At 40.0% G+C, this 14,571-nt stretch overlaps 1 protein-coding gene across 3 annotated transcripts in view; it reads right to left on the bottom strand.

Annotated features, from left to right (window-relative positions):
* Prdm5 (PR/SET domain 5) overlaps positions 1-14,571 on the bottom strand; it is a 161,864-nt gene that overhangs the window by 78,877 nt on the left and 68,416 nt on the right. The window contains exons 4-6 of one of the 3 annotated variants that reach the window (XM_005076066.4): positions 10,337-10,511; positions 7,806-7,974; positions 6,296-6,417 (exon numbers count right to left, since the gene is read on the bottom strand). In XM_005076066.4, coding sequence (XP_005076123.1) covers positions 6,296-6,417; positions 7,806-7,974; positions 10,337-10,511 — 466 coding nt within the window. The remainder of the gene's footprint in view (positions 1-6,295; positions 6,418-7,805; positions 7,975-10,336; positions 10,512-14,571) is intronic. The other 2 variants (XM_040737932.1, XM_040737933.1) reach the window with 2 other exon arrangements.

Below are 14,571 nucleotides of genomic sequence, written 5' to 3'. Positions count from 1 at the left end.
TGGTTACAAACAATAGAAGCACAAGGGTCACTGCCAACTCTTTTTACCAGGCTCCAATTACCTTGGTATCAAACCAAGCAAAGATACAACTAAGATAGAGAATTACAGACCAATCTACCTCATGAACACTGATGCAAAAATACTCAATAAAATACTGGCAAATCGAATCCAAGAACACATCAGACAAATCATACACCATGATCAAGCAGGCTTCATCCCAGGGATGTAGGGATGGTTCAACATACAAAAATCTAACAATGTAATCAATCTGAAAAAGAAAAAACCACATGATCATCTCACTAGATGCTGAAAAAGCCCTTGACAAAATTCAACACCCTTTCATGATAAAGGTCTGGAGACATCAGGGATAACAGGAATAACATAATAAACATAATAAATGTAATTTACCATAAACTGACAGCCAATATCAAACTAAATGGAGAGAAATTCAAGGCAATTCCTCTAAAATCAGGAGCAAGACAAGGTTGTCCACTCTCTCCATATCTCTTCAATATTGTTCCTGAAGTTCTTGCTAGAACAATAATAAAACAAAAGTAGATCAAGGGGACACAAATTGGAAAGTAAGAAGTAAAACTTTTACTACTTGCAGATGATAATGATAGTCTACATAAGTGACCTAAAGAATTCTACCTACAGCTGATAAACACCTTCAGCAAAGTGGCAGGATACAAGATTAAACCAAAAAAAAAGAAAAAAAAGGAGTCCTACAATATTTACAGATAATAAATTTGCTGAGACAGAAATCAGAGAAACATCACCCTTTAAAATAGCCACAAACAACATAAAATATTTTGGGGTAACTCTAAACAAGCAGGTGAAAGACCTGTATGACAAGAACTTTGAATCATTAAGAAAAGAAATTAAAGAAGATGCCAGAAAATGGAAAGATCTGCCATGCTCTTGGATGGGTAAGATCAACATAGTAAAAAACAAACAAACAAAAAAAACCCGGCAATCTTATCAAAAGCAATCTACAGATTCAATGCAACCCCTATCAAAATTCCAGCACAATTCTTCACAGACCTTGAAAGGGCAATTCTCAACTTTATATGCCAAAACAAAAGACCCAGGATAGCCAAAACAACCCTGTACAATAAAAGAACTTCACCATCCCTGATTTCAAGCTCTACTCTAGATAGTAATAAAAACAGCTTGGTATTGGCACAAAAATAGACAGGCAGAATAATGGAATTGAATTGTAGACCCACGATATTAACACAAACACCTATGAACACCTAATCTTTGACAAATAAGCTAAAAGTATACAATGGAAAAAAGAAAGTATCTTCAACAAATGGTGCTGGAATAACTGGCTGGATCCTGGCATGTAGAAGACTGCAGATAGATCCATATCTATCACCAAGCACAAAACATAAATCCAAATGGATCAATGACCTCACCATAAATCCAGCCACACTGAACCATTTAGAAGAGAAAGTGGAAAGCACCCTTGAATTTGGTACAGGAGAACTCTTCCTGGCCAGTAGCATAGACACTGAGATAAAGAATTAATAAATGAGACCTCTTGAAACTGCTTTCTGTAAGACAAAGGACACAGTCAACAAGACAAAACGGCAACCCACAGAATAGGAAAAGATTTTCACAAACCCCACATCTGACACTGGGCTGATCTCTGAAATTTACAAAAAACTCAAGAAGCTAGCCACCAAAACACCAAACAATCCAATTAAAAATTGAGTTACAAAACTAAGTAGAGAATTCTCAATAGAGGAGTCTAAAATGGCTGATAGACAAGAAAGTGCATAACATCCTTTGCCATCAGGGAACTGTAAATCAAAACAACTCTATGTCAGAATGGCTAAAATAAAAAACACCAATGACAGTTTATGCTGGAGAGGATGTGGAGAAAGGGGAACACCCCTCTACTGCTGGTGGGAGTGCCAACTCATACAGTCACTTTGGAAATCAGTATTGAGATTCCTCAGGAAAATGGGAATCAGTCTGCTACAAGATCGAGCAATTCCACTCTTAGTCATATACCCAAAAGTTGCACATTCATATAATAAGGACATCTGCTCAACTATGTTCATAGCAGCATTATTTGTAATAGCCAGAACCTGGAAGCAACCTAGATGCCCCTCAACTAAAGAGTGGATAGAGAAAATGTGGTACATTTACACAATGGAGTACTACTCAGGAGAAGAAAACAAGGGGATCTTAAAATTTACAGGCAAATGAATGGCACTAAAATAAGTCATCCCGAGTGAGGTAACCCAATAACAAAAAAAAAAAAAACATGTATGTACTCACTCATATATGGATTTTAGACATGGAGCAGGGGATTGCCAGCCTACAACCCATCGCCAGAGACTCTGAGAAACGGGGAGGACCCTAAGAGAGATATGCATGGTACCCTGGAGAAGGGGAATGGGACAGGATCTCCGAGCTGATTGGGAGCAGGTGGGGAGGGGAGAGGAAGCTGTGAGAAACACAAGGGGAGAAGAGAAGGGGAGAGGGGAGTATGGGGGAGCAAGAAGGTTGAGTCCGGGAAGAACAGAGGAGAACAGGATGAGAGATACTATAATAAAAGGAGCCATTGTAGGTTCGAGGAGAGATCTGGCACTAGTGAGATGTCCAGAAATCTACAAGAATGACACCAATTGGCAATCTAAGCAATAGTGGAGAGGCTACCTTAAATGCCATTCCCCAATAATGAAATTGTTGACTACCTTATATGCCATCCTAGAGACTTTATCCAGTGGCTGATGGAAGCAAAGGCAGACACCCACAGTTAAACACTGAACTGAACTCCTGGAACCCAGTTGCAGAGAGGGGGAAGTGATGAATAAAGGGACCAAGACCAGGCTGGTGAAACCCACAGAAACAGCTGACCTGAACAAGGGAGAGCTCATGGACCCCAGACTGATGACTGAGAGGCCAGCATGGGACTGATGCAGACCCCTAAATGTGGGTGTCAGTGAGGAGGCCTCAGCAATATTACCTCTGGTGTAAGAATGGACTTTGGGAGCCCATTCCACATGGAGGGATGCCCTCTCAGCCTGGACACATGGGGAAGGGCCTAGGCCCTGAGCTGGAAGATATGACACACTCTGGAGATCCCCCATGGAGGGCCTCACCCTCCCTGGGGATTGAAGGGGAGTTGGAGTAGGGGGGTAGAGAGGTTGCTGGGAGTGGGAGAGAAGGGGAGGGAGAGGGAGCTGGGATTGACATGTGAAGCAAGCTTGTTTCTAAGTTAAATAAAAATAATAATAATACATTGGCAATCTACACTATTAGAAAACCAAACCAAGACTAAATTTTGTCTACTTTTACAATGATTATATTTCATATTTCAAACTTCACAGTGACAAAAGAAAAGAGTTAAAAGAATCTCAAAATGCAACGTCATAACCATACTATCTGTACCAACACAACTTCAAAATGATATTTAATAATTTTAAATGATTGATGTAAAAACTCCCAAAGTAAATTATTTAGCATAATGCAGCACCCTGTGTCCATCATGTCACCCAAACAAGGTGAGAGAATCCTGTATTCATTTCACTCCAACCTCAGGGACATGCACCTGGGACACAAAAACTAATAACACTGTGTTGTTTGATTATATTGTATAACTATGTATATGAAAAGAAAGCAAACCTTTAGAAAAAGAAAAGTAGGAGTTTTCATCGTGCTTCTCAAGATAACAAGATATTCATGGTAATAGCATGCAAGTTTAACATGTTGAAAGCACTCTACAGACTACACAGCCAAGAAAATTTGTTTGATGATGACAACAGGGATTCAAAATACCAACTTTTCCCACAGAAAGATTAACATTAGCCCGCATGTACTTGTTCATCAGTCTGTATAAATATATTGCAGAAAGATCACCGAGAAAAAAAACATTCCATCTTTCCAACACCCATTGTCTCGGATGTCCACCTTCCTGGCACAGTACTACCAGACCTCTTCTTGAGTCCAGGTCCTGGTCTTCCCTTAAAGCAGGTAAAAGGATTGAAGAAGAGAGGAAGAGTTTGACATCTCCCCTCCTACCATTCCATTCTACACTTGCCTTTGCTTTGGTACCAATCTCCATTCCCTACTCTCTCTTCCTCACGTCTTTTTTTCATCTTTCAGCTGGAATACTGGATTCATGTAGAGAAATATAGAAACAGCTTATGAGGATACAGAAAAAAGTTATTTCTCATAAACACCCCTTTGTGTTGGCATCCACAGAGTTCATAGACTTTTGCCTTCCTATATTCAGGAATACATGGTTTGTAACTTTCAGGAGATGGGGATATGGTGATATAGTTCAGTGGGTGTGCAGTGTCTTGGGTTAAACCATCAGTGCCAGGAAATCAAACAACAATAACAAATCACAGAGACAGTCACAGAAGCAAGCGATGGTCATGAAAGCCATATAACCACACTTACATACACACTGTGTGCTATTGTTTCTACAAAAAGCAAAGTGGGTCCATCTCTAAATATCCAGTTTCTCTCTTCCTCTACCTTCTCCAGTGCATCACCTAACAAGGGCATGCTTCACCATCAGTCAGTATAGAAGTAACAAGATTTCCTCGTTCCTCGAGTATCCCTGTTCTTACACAGAGTCCTCAGCCACAGCTGAGTGCTACTTTCCTTGCTATAATAGGAAGTACTCTCCCAATCATGGCTACTTTAGAGAAAAGGGGAGAAGCATAAGACAGCCTGTGGATGAGAAAATGAAATCATGTACCAAACCAAATAAGACATGTACATGGAGACCTAAGCTAAAACACAGCAGCTTCCACATCTTATCATGACCTGCAACATTGGACAATGATGATGAAACAAAATCTTCATGTATAAATTGTTTCCTGCAAAATTACCACAAATGCCCAAGCTGCAATAGTAAGCAACCCAAGGCCAATTACAAGAAGACTCAAAAAATTACTCTATAAGCACAGCAGGAAGACCATATGCCTAGTTATGAGGACAGAAAAGTTTCCAGAGTTGTAGCATCCATCTGGCTTTTTACTTAGTTCAGCAAAGTTGACTTTATACTGACATAAAAGTTTGGTTAAAATACATTGCAGACAAAGATGGAGAAAATTAAGAACAGCATTTTAGCCAAAATAGCATTAAGGAGAAAAATGAAGGCAAATCTGTTGAAAAATTATGCCTGCTTCTGCCATCATATGAAAAGCACCAGCATATTTCAAATTCAATGGGGGAACTCATTTTCTATATACCAGACATATGTTCTTCAAAAAGAAAGACACAAAGCAACACTGGGAAGTCTTGATGGTTGGCATCCCTGAAGGCTGGTTCACAAAGCTTCACATCGAGTCATCAGAACATTGCTCATGGCTTACACTGAGCAGGCCCAGTCAGTGATGAAGTAAGGCTGGCGGGCACACTCATGCTAACTTCTTGTCACCTTATTATTAAAGGCCGTTATTTTCAGGCAACAGATGTCCAGATGCTGGGTATCAGTCACTCTTTTCACCTAATTGTGAGAATAAACAAGAAGGAAGAAAAGAGTTTCCTCCCTATCCAATGGTTCATTTCTACCCACTTCCAGAAGTGGCAGGTAAAAGTTAATACAAGAGAAAAATACATGCACAGAATGACATGATTTCCTTGGGTCTTGAACTCCTTTACAAAACAGACAGCAAAGAAGAGAAAAAGTCCCACAGTGAATCAGCTATCACAAACCAAATTATATTCACTGATGGATGAGAAAGTACCAAGGACAAAATCCTAGGTGACAATCAATTGTTATATTTGTTTCCTAGGTGACAATCAATTGTTATATTTGTTTTACTGTTTGGCTGGTGATTACAAGGAGTTAAGCAAGTGTTTGCTGAAAATTCAAATATTTTCAACTCCGTGACAAAATACAAACACTAAAGAAATACAAACACTAAAGGCACTGAATGTTCCTGTAAAATATTAAGACAGAAGTACATCACTTCACAGTTTCAAAGTACCTACAAACCATCAATTTCAACAATGTGTGAAAAACAAAATTTATACACTAAAGCAGTGAAGTGGTCAAACAGTATACCTGAGTGACAAAAACAGCTAAGTGTGAGCTTGGTTTACAGTAGTGATTAATTCTGACATGGGGAAAATAATAAACGCTGCTGAAATCAACTTCAAAAATAGTGTTCAGTGAAAACATACAAGCAGGTAAGAGATGTGCATCGATGGGAAGCACGATGGGAAGCCAGCTCCCTCCTCACAAAAGAGAATTTAAAAGAGACCCCATGACCTGGGGAGAGGGAGCCCAGTTAGAAAGGACTGTCTGATGCCTCCTCACCAGTGTGGACATTTTCCTGGTGCCTTTTCAGGGCGTCCTTGCTTTTCAGCCTCTTCCCACAGCTGTCGACCTTGCACACAAACCTTGCATCCCCTCGGCAAGCCTTCTGGTGTTGCTCAAAACTATAAGACAAGTAGCAAGGGGAACAGAAGACATAATGAAGACATACCTACAGACTTTAAACATCACAGCAGGCTTCTGTAAGCCATGCCTCCTAGGACATTCTTCCTGCAGGAGTCTCGGGGTCATCTCAAGCTTTAATTACGTAGATAAGAAAGAAGTACTTAAATTCTTCAGTTTACTTAGTATAATGCTAACTCCAAGTATGAAAATATGTATGCAAAGATGATCTGCTAATTTGTAAAAGTCACTTTATAACTAGACACTAGACCTCAGTGCTGACCTGAAATTATTGCAGATAGAACAATGAACACTGGAGAAGCCTTTAGGCTGCATCTGGCTGCTCAGTGAACATGGAGAAGGGAGGGAAGAAGGCCCGAGTGCTGAGTTATGCTCTCATCCTCCTCCTGACACCCTGCCTTTAGTCTGCTACATTTTTAATGGTGCCTTATTTAGCTCTAAGATATGGCTCAAAATATAATATGGTGCAATAAAATACATATAAAAGCTAATAGAATACAGGCTATAAAGTTAACTTATTAAAAGGTTTGTAACTCGTGCTTGACTTTTTTTAAAGGAGTTAATAAAATCTCTAAGTGCTTAATCCATCCTAAAGGTATCATCTTTTCTAAAGATTTATTACATGTAAACAAATTTATTTTCAAATTTCATAAGTAAAAGCTGATACATATAATGTATAAGTCATATCTATATGTAGATAACAGATGGACAGACAGATAGACAGACAGAATTGAACAAAATGAAAAATGAACAATAAGCCTGGAAGATGTTTTACTCCTGTAAGGTGACAGTCTGCTAAGTATAGAAATTTATAGTCTCTGTATATTCTCTCACTATTGGTAAGTCTGATCTTACAAGGTGTTAAAATAGAGGCTAATTTTATACGGTGTGAACATAAGTGATCAAGATGATGTGAAGAGTTAACTCATGTAATTCACTGCACTGTCACCTATGCTCTATTCATCTTCAAACTATTCTTACAAGTCACTATGAAAGTGCTTCCTATCCATTTACTATTTCTACATTGAAGTAGTCATTACTTAAACATCTTTAAAAGAAGTAAGAGAGCAAATAAGTGATACTCAGTAAATAACATCAATGTAATGGCTAAACTGTGTATATGTAAATTCCAGAATAGGAAATAAGTGTAATATTTAGTGGCAAGTATGAAACAGAGAAGAGCTAGCATAAATAGTTGTCAAAACTCAGTAAGACACACTCAGAAAAGATGAACTCATGCTTCCCTTCACTTTCCCACACAGGCATCGCTACGTGCTCACACACAGAGACACACATATTCAGTGCAACGTCAGGCAAAGTGAACAGTCGAGCATCTGTTCGTAAGCTGAAACGCCCTGAGCATACGCACTGTCTCTGCAAGGCCTGCCTCACAGGGAACTTCTTCCCACAGCTCTCGCACTTGAACTCTTTCTCCCCCGTGGGTTTCTGGTGGAAGGTCTGACGGTGTTCACTAAGGATCTCCTCACTGGAAAAGCTCGATTCACACTGTGGACAGGCATAGTCCTCTTCAGAGTGACCTGTGCAACATTACACCAGAGTTCACAAGCCAGGAACTAGCTCTGGCCCTCATTTCAAAATCAATTTACAGTCAAACTTTATTTTATCTAACAAATATAAACATTACCTACATCGAATGGAAAACAAAAATGTTATCAGAAAAACTATCTTAAAAATCATTTTAGTATGCTTCACAGAAGCAATACAAAATCAAATTTGATCTCTAGTTTCCCTTTTAAAGTTAATGTTTCAGATCAGAAATGATAACAAATGCTGAGCGCAAAGCAAAACTTTTCCTAGAAAATGGGTCATCTTCAGGGCTGACTGGGGCTGGTGCAGCGGGTGAGGCACCCCATTCCACATGACAGGAAGAACTCCACCCAAGTTCTTCACGGTGCCGTTAATACTATATAGTTTTGACTGATTACCCAGTAAAATGAGCATTAAAAGGTAGTAAATGTGAAAAAATTAAGTAATGAATATTGGCACCCTGAAGACACAGCTGGTGCATGCCAAAGCTACATGTGTTCAGTCTGTGAAGAGCAAAGTAATGCTTTATGTCCACTTTCCCATGCTGCTCTTTTCCCCACTTCTAATTCCAAGTCATTTCCATACTTAAGGTGTCACATCATGTTATCAAACTCTACTCTGGTAAACTTATGGGTGGCATCTTTGTCTCTTTTGCTGGGGTTTTGTTTGTGGGGTTTTTTTTTTTTACTTGGTTATGCAGTACAAATGGAGTAGGGTGGTCTTGAGCATATACCTTCACCCTGTGCTTAGCACATGTGGCATATGTGTTTCTTTTTTTTTTTTGTGAAACTGTTTTATTTTTTTTTTCCAGTTTAAATTTAGATAAGAAACGAGGTTGCTTCACAAGTCAGTTCCAGGTCCCTCTCCCATTCCCTCCCCTCCTCTCGTGCCCTCCCCCCAACCCCCCCCCGTTATCCCCTCATTCCCCCAGGGAGGGTGAGGCCCTCCATGGGGGTGTCCATAGTCTGTCATTTCATATAGGGCAGGGCCTAGACCCTTCCCCAAGAGTTCAGGGTGAGAGTGCACCTCACATTGTTCTATGGGGGTCCAAAGTCCGTGCATATACTTGGGATGGGTACTGATCTGCTGCCCAAGGCTCAATAGATTCCCTAGGCCTCCTCACTGACACCCAGATTCAGGGGGTCTTGATCAGTCCCATGCTGGCTTCCCAGGCTGATGCCTGGGATTCAAGAGTTAACCTTTGTCTGGTCAGCTGTTTCTGGGGGGTTAAACCAGCCCAGTCTTAATCCCTTTGATCACCAGTCCTCCCTCTCTGTTACTGGCTTTCTTGAGTTCAGCTCAGTACTTAACCAAGGGAGTCTGCCTCTTCTTCGATCAGCCACTAAATGAAGTTTCTGTTTCCCAGACTGTCTGCCCATGGGATTGTAGGCTGGCACTCCCCAGATCTATGTCTAAAATCCATATATGAGAGAGTACATGCCATGTTTCTCTTTTTGTGACTGGGTTACCTCACTCAGGATGGTTTCTTCTAGTGTCATCCATTTGCCTGCGAATCTCATGATTCCATTATTTTTTTCTGCTGAATAGTACTCCAGGGTTTTGGTTTTTTTTTTTTTTTTGTATGTTTCACTTTTGCAAACAAGACAGAGGTCAGACAGCAAATGTGCTGATCCTTCATCTTGAACATTCCATACAACAAAACACTGAAGAAGAAACCTTGGGTTGTCGAAAAGAACGCACTGCAGTCCAAGCGGATGAAGACACAGTGTGCTGCAACAGTGCTCTTACCATTTCCCTCAAATTTTCTTCAGGGCACAATACAAGGCCCAGCAATAATTTGACTATTTCACATCTGTTCCTGGACTGCAGGTTTCACCTATGGTCACCTGAAGCTACTAGTCCCCAAACAAGGACAAACTAGCAATCCTGCCTGCTCCTGTGACCAGGATACAAGTAGCCTGCCAGAAGGTCTAGATTCCAGAAGATCTCATAAGACGGAGCACAGGAACCATTTGTCCAGGACACAGCAGGACCACCTTGCACATCTGACCTCTGCAGGTGTACATGAGATTAATCCCTCAGAGCCTGGGCGATCTTTTTACTGGTTCAGCATTTTAAACTGATTATTGGCAGAGCCAGTGGAGGAGTAGACAGTCCTTTACTGTGTTACCACACTGACGACAAGAACCAGAGCTGGCCACCCCGCTACCTTGGCCATCCTACAAGACAATCGCTACTTAGCTTGAACAGTCTTTTGCTACTATTGAGCACAGTTTTGACAAAAACTATTTTAATAATACCATGTCAAACACGCAAGTATAATTCAAGTAATTCAAACTACCTTCCTCTTCAATGTCTCTTCCTTGAGATCACCAAATGAAGATGCAGTACCTTTGCTTGCAGCTGCCGACTGTCCCTTAGAGTGCTCAACTTTGCCTTCTTTGGTCACGGTCAGAGATTGTTGCTCCTCCTCCTCTGTCTCAGCATCACTGTCCAGGTAGCCAATCAGAAGCTCTGTATCAGTTTCAATATCATCAACTGCCAAGTAGAAAATATTTTCTCCTTCCTGAAACACATTTTAGAAATGCTAAGGCACCATTCATTTTAAGATATATTAGCCGGGCATTGGTGGCGCATGCCTTTAATCCCAGCCCTTGGGAGGCAGAGGCAGGCGGATCTCTGTGAGTTCAAGGTCAGCCTGGTCTGCAGAGTGAGTTCCAGGACAGCCTCCAAAACAATACAGAGAAACCCTGTCTCGAAAAACCAAAAAAAAAATAATAATAATAATAATAATGCACACCTGTCAGCATCAGGAATATGGAAACAGGATGATCAGGGGTTTAAGGTTAGGCTAAGATACACAGTAAGGTCAAGGCCAGCTTAGGCTACAAGAGACTTTGTCTCAAATCACAAACAAACAAGCATATAGATAAATACTATAATGAAATAATGGAGGACCATGGGTCCATGAAAAGTTACTATTACTTCTTCTCTATATCTAGTTGATTTTTAAGTTAAAAAAATTCAAGTGACTGGTCAAACAAAATCCAACTATATACAAATTATTAGATGACTGACTGCATATGAATTGTATTTATAAATATGTAAGTATGTATTAGTGATTTCATACTAATACTAATACTACATATAAAATTAGAAGAGAAAAATTTCATCTTCTGATACAAAATAGAGGAAATATAAAAAAATTCTTTTCAGAGAGAATTTCTAAGGAGTAGAAGGAGAAATACCAAAGACACTAGACACAGGAAATTTACAGTATCAATAGTGACCCTGTACACCTCACTTCTTTGGCCTTGCTAATCCTACAGATATGAGTGAATGCAGAAGAAAAGAACAGAGGCACCAGCAGCACACCTTGTCTTTTTTTGTTAAAGGAAATTCTAACAGGCAGGGATCAGTAACAGCTGAAATGACAACTTCTCTGGAGGAACCCCTCCCCCCAACCAAGCAGACACACAGGAGGAACATTGCAGAACCTAAGGAATTCCCAGAGAACTTTCCCCCTTGGAATAAAATTAGTATAAAATGCCACCCTGGGCCTTAGGTCAATCTCCAAGGAAGCAGTCCTGGGGTTGCAAGGCCAGCTTGCCCAGGAGCAATCTCCCAGAGTAGATTTTCTCACATAGCTGAGAAGCCTCCCTAGTCTGCCTGGTGAAGATAAACAGAAGAAACAAAATGAATTTATTGAAGCCTCCTCATGGGCAAAATGAGGAAAGAGCAAGGAAAATATGTTCCACTGAGGAATAAAATTCAATAAAGCACAGAGCCCAGAATGAAGCCGTCATTAGTTTGACAACACATTATGTGCTTAAATTGAAGTGCCCAGGGCGAAAGAAGTGGGGGGAAGTATTTCTCAAACTTCCTACTGCTGTGACCTTTAAATACAGTTCTTCATATTGTGGTACCTCCCAACCATAAAATAATTTTCAATATTACTTCATAACTATAATTTTGTTACTGCTATTAAGTATAATATGAATATCTGTGTTTTCCAATAGCCTTAGGGGAACCCTGTGAAAGACTTATTGAATACTCCCCAAAGAGGTCACAACCCACAGGTTAAGAACTGCTGGTTTAGATGCAAAAGTATAGTCTACACAAGCAGAAACCCCAGAAACTATTAAAAGTTCATACACGTATTTTTAGGACTGGAAAGGAGCTACTCCATATGGTTTTGCTTGAGCTCCTTCAACTACCTCCCCTACCTCCTACCCTGTTGTTGTGACAAATAGATAACAAAAGCAACTTAAGGAAAGGAAGGTTTATTCTGACCATTTGGAAATTTAATCCATCACAGTCCAGGAAGTCATTGCTCTGGGAGCAGGAGGCAGTGATCACATGGCAGCTGCAGTCAGGAAGCAGATAATAGAATACTGTGCTCAGCTCCATTTCTTGTTTTTATCAAGTCTAGGAACTCAGATTATTATAATGGTGCCTACCCACATATAGGGTGAATCCTTCCATGGGACTCAGTTGAATCTCCCCCAAGTTACCCTCACAGACACGTGTACGTGTTTCCATGGTGGTTAATGTTGACAATGACGATAATGAAAAAGGTTTCGCTATACAATTCTCCTGGACCTGGGTCCCACGTGCTAAGATTATAAGAGTGGACCATGAAGTCCAATTTTGCTTTTAAGTATATTTTGTAATTTAAAATGCCAAACATATATTTAGAGTGTCCCCTGGAGAAAAACAGAAATGAGTATCGTTTTTCACCAATATGAGAGAGAGAAAACACAAAGATTCTCGATCTGTGTTTGGTCACAGTTGATAACACCATGTTTCAGACCATCCACACCTCCAGAAACACAGTTCTTTATAATTAGAAAACTGAACCAGTTTGTATAAACTACTACACTTGATGTAACACAAAGAAAGAAACAAAAAGACACAGTCAGCAGAAGAAATTAAATCAGAGCCAGGCCTTCCCAGGTTCAGTTTCTGCGATCACTTGAAGACTTGCCTAATGGAGGCGGCAGACACAACCATAAATCTTAGTGTTTATCTGATCTGCATGCATGAAAATTAATTGAAACCACTTTCTGGCACATTAGTCATTTCGTGATGACTTGAAAAGCAGTAGATAATCTTTAATTTTAAAACATGACAACATAATATTAAACTATAACTTTAAAGGATGCATGCTTATTGGGAGGTTCTGTAATGAAATTGGGGTTTAATATTTACTAGACTTTTAATAAAAAACAATGGCAAACCTGAAGTGCTTGACCACATTATAATATAAAGTGAAATGCAGTTACAGGGGTAACACACATCTATTGAAGGAATGGGAAAACCCTTCTTTATATAATTCATACTATAACCAAGACCTAGAGTCTCTTCCTTTGCGTTTATAACTATGAGGTTAAGATCACACTCTTAAATCTCTTCCCTGCCCATCATACAATTGGGATCTTACATGTCTCACACACTGGCATGTGATCTTAAATGTGCCACACTCTAACATGTGATGCTGTTAAGAGAGGGTGGATCCTTTAGAGGGTCGGTCTAGTCATAGAAAGCTGACTAGGGTATGCCTCGAAGGGACCACCTAGACTCTGGACCCTCCAGTCCCTTCTTTTGCTTCCAACTCATGTTCCTTACCACATGTTGCCTTACCAAAGGTGACAGACCAATGCCAACCAACAGGAACTGAACTTGTGGAGCAAAATGAACCTAATAGCTACACTGTACTAATTTTTAATGTCATAAGAATTCCTGTAACTTTCATTTTGGTATTATTATTCCCTTTCCAAGCTCTGTCAGAACCTTCAGGTGACTAATTTCTGGAGCCCTGAGGAGCTATTTTCCTAACCTGCAGGTTCACTCAATCTTATCATCTCTTGCACTGCAGTGGGAAGGACAAAAAGAGCACAGATGGAGGGAGACAGAGAGATGACTCTGCAGCTAACAACCACCTACCACTTCAGACCTAGAGGACCCAATGCCTTTGGCCTCACAGGCACTTGCACGCACATAAGTACATGTTCACACTCAGATACACACACACACACACAATGACTAATAAAATATTTATTTTTTAAAGAAGTATGGCTCTAATGCACTGAGACACAACATCAACTCCCTAGTATCAGTATGCCTGTCTGACATTCTGAACCTCATAATATTTCTTTACATCCATTATTTCTCATCATGACTTAGTCACATGACCATAGTCCTTCCTTGCAGGAATCCTGCCTGCTATTTATATTTTGGGAATTCACTTTCTTGGGCCTCAACCTTAGTGCTAAGTCACTGTTTGTGGTCTGCCCAAAGCTTCAGGTGATAGGGCCAGAAATTTATAAAGTTCTTCAAGACCATACTCTCCTCAAAGGGATTTGCAAACTATTAGCTTTCCCAACCTAATAGACACATGACATAGCAATTAGCTTTTAACTGTTACTCATCTCTTCCATTATTGCTCATAGCTTTGAATGTTTTGTGTCTCTTCACATCTTGCTTGACTTTATTTGAACATGATGTTTGGCAAATTACTTTTCCTATAAGCTATCTACAGTATCAAAATGTTGCAATACCCTAAATGCCCAACCAATCAAAAAGTTACATGTCTAACAACTAGTTTTTAAAGATTTATCAACCCC

This window comes from Mesocricetus auratus, unplaced genomic scaffold, assembly GCF_017639785.1.
Source record: "Mesocricetus auratus isolate SY011 unplaced genomic scaffold, BCM_Maur_2.0 Super-Scaffold_100676, whole genome shotgun sequence".
Classification (NCBI taxonomy): domain Eukaryota; kingdom Metazoa; phylum Chordata; class Mammalia; order Rodentia; family Cricetidae; genus Mesocricetus; species Mesocricetus auratus.
Note: the sequence above shows the minus strand (reverse complement) of the source record. Positions and strands in the feature narration are given on the sequence as shown.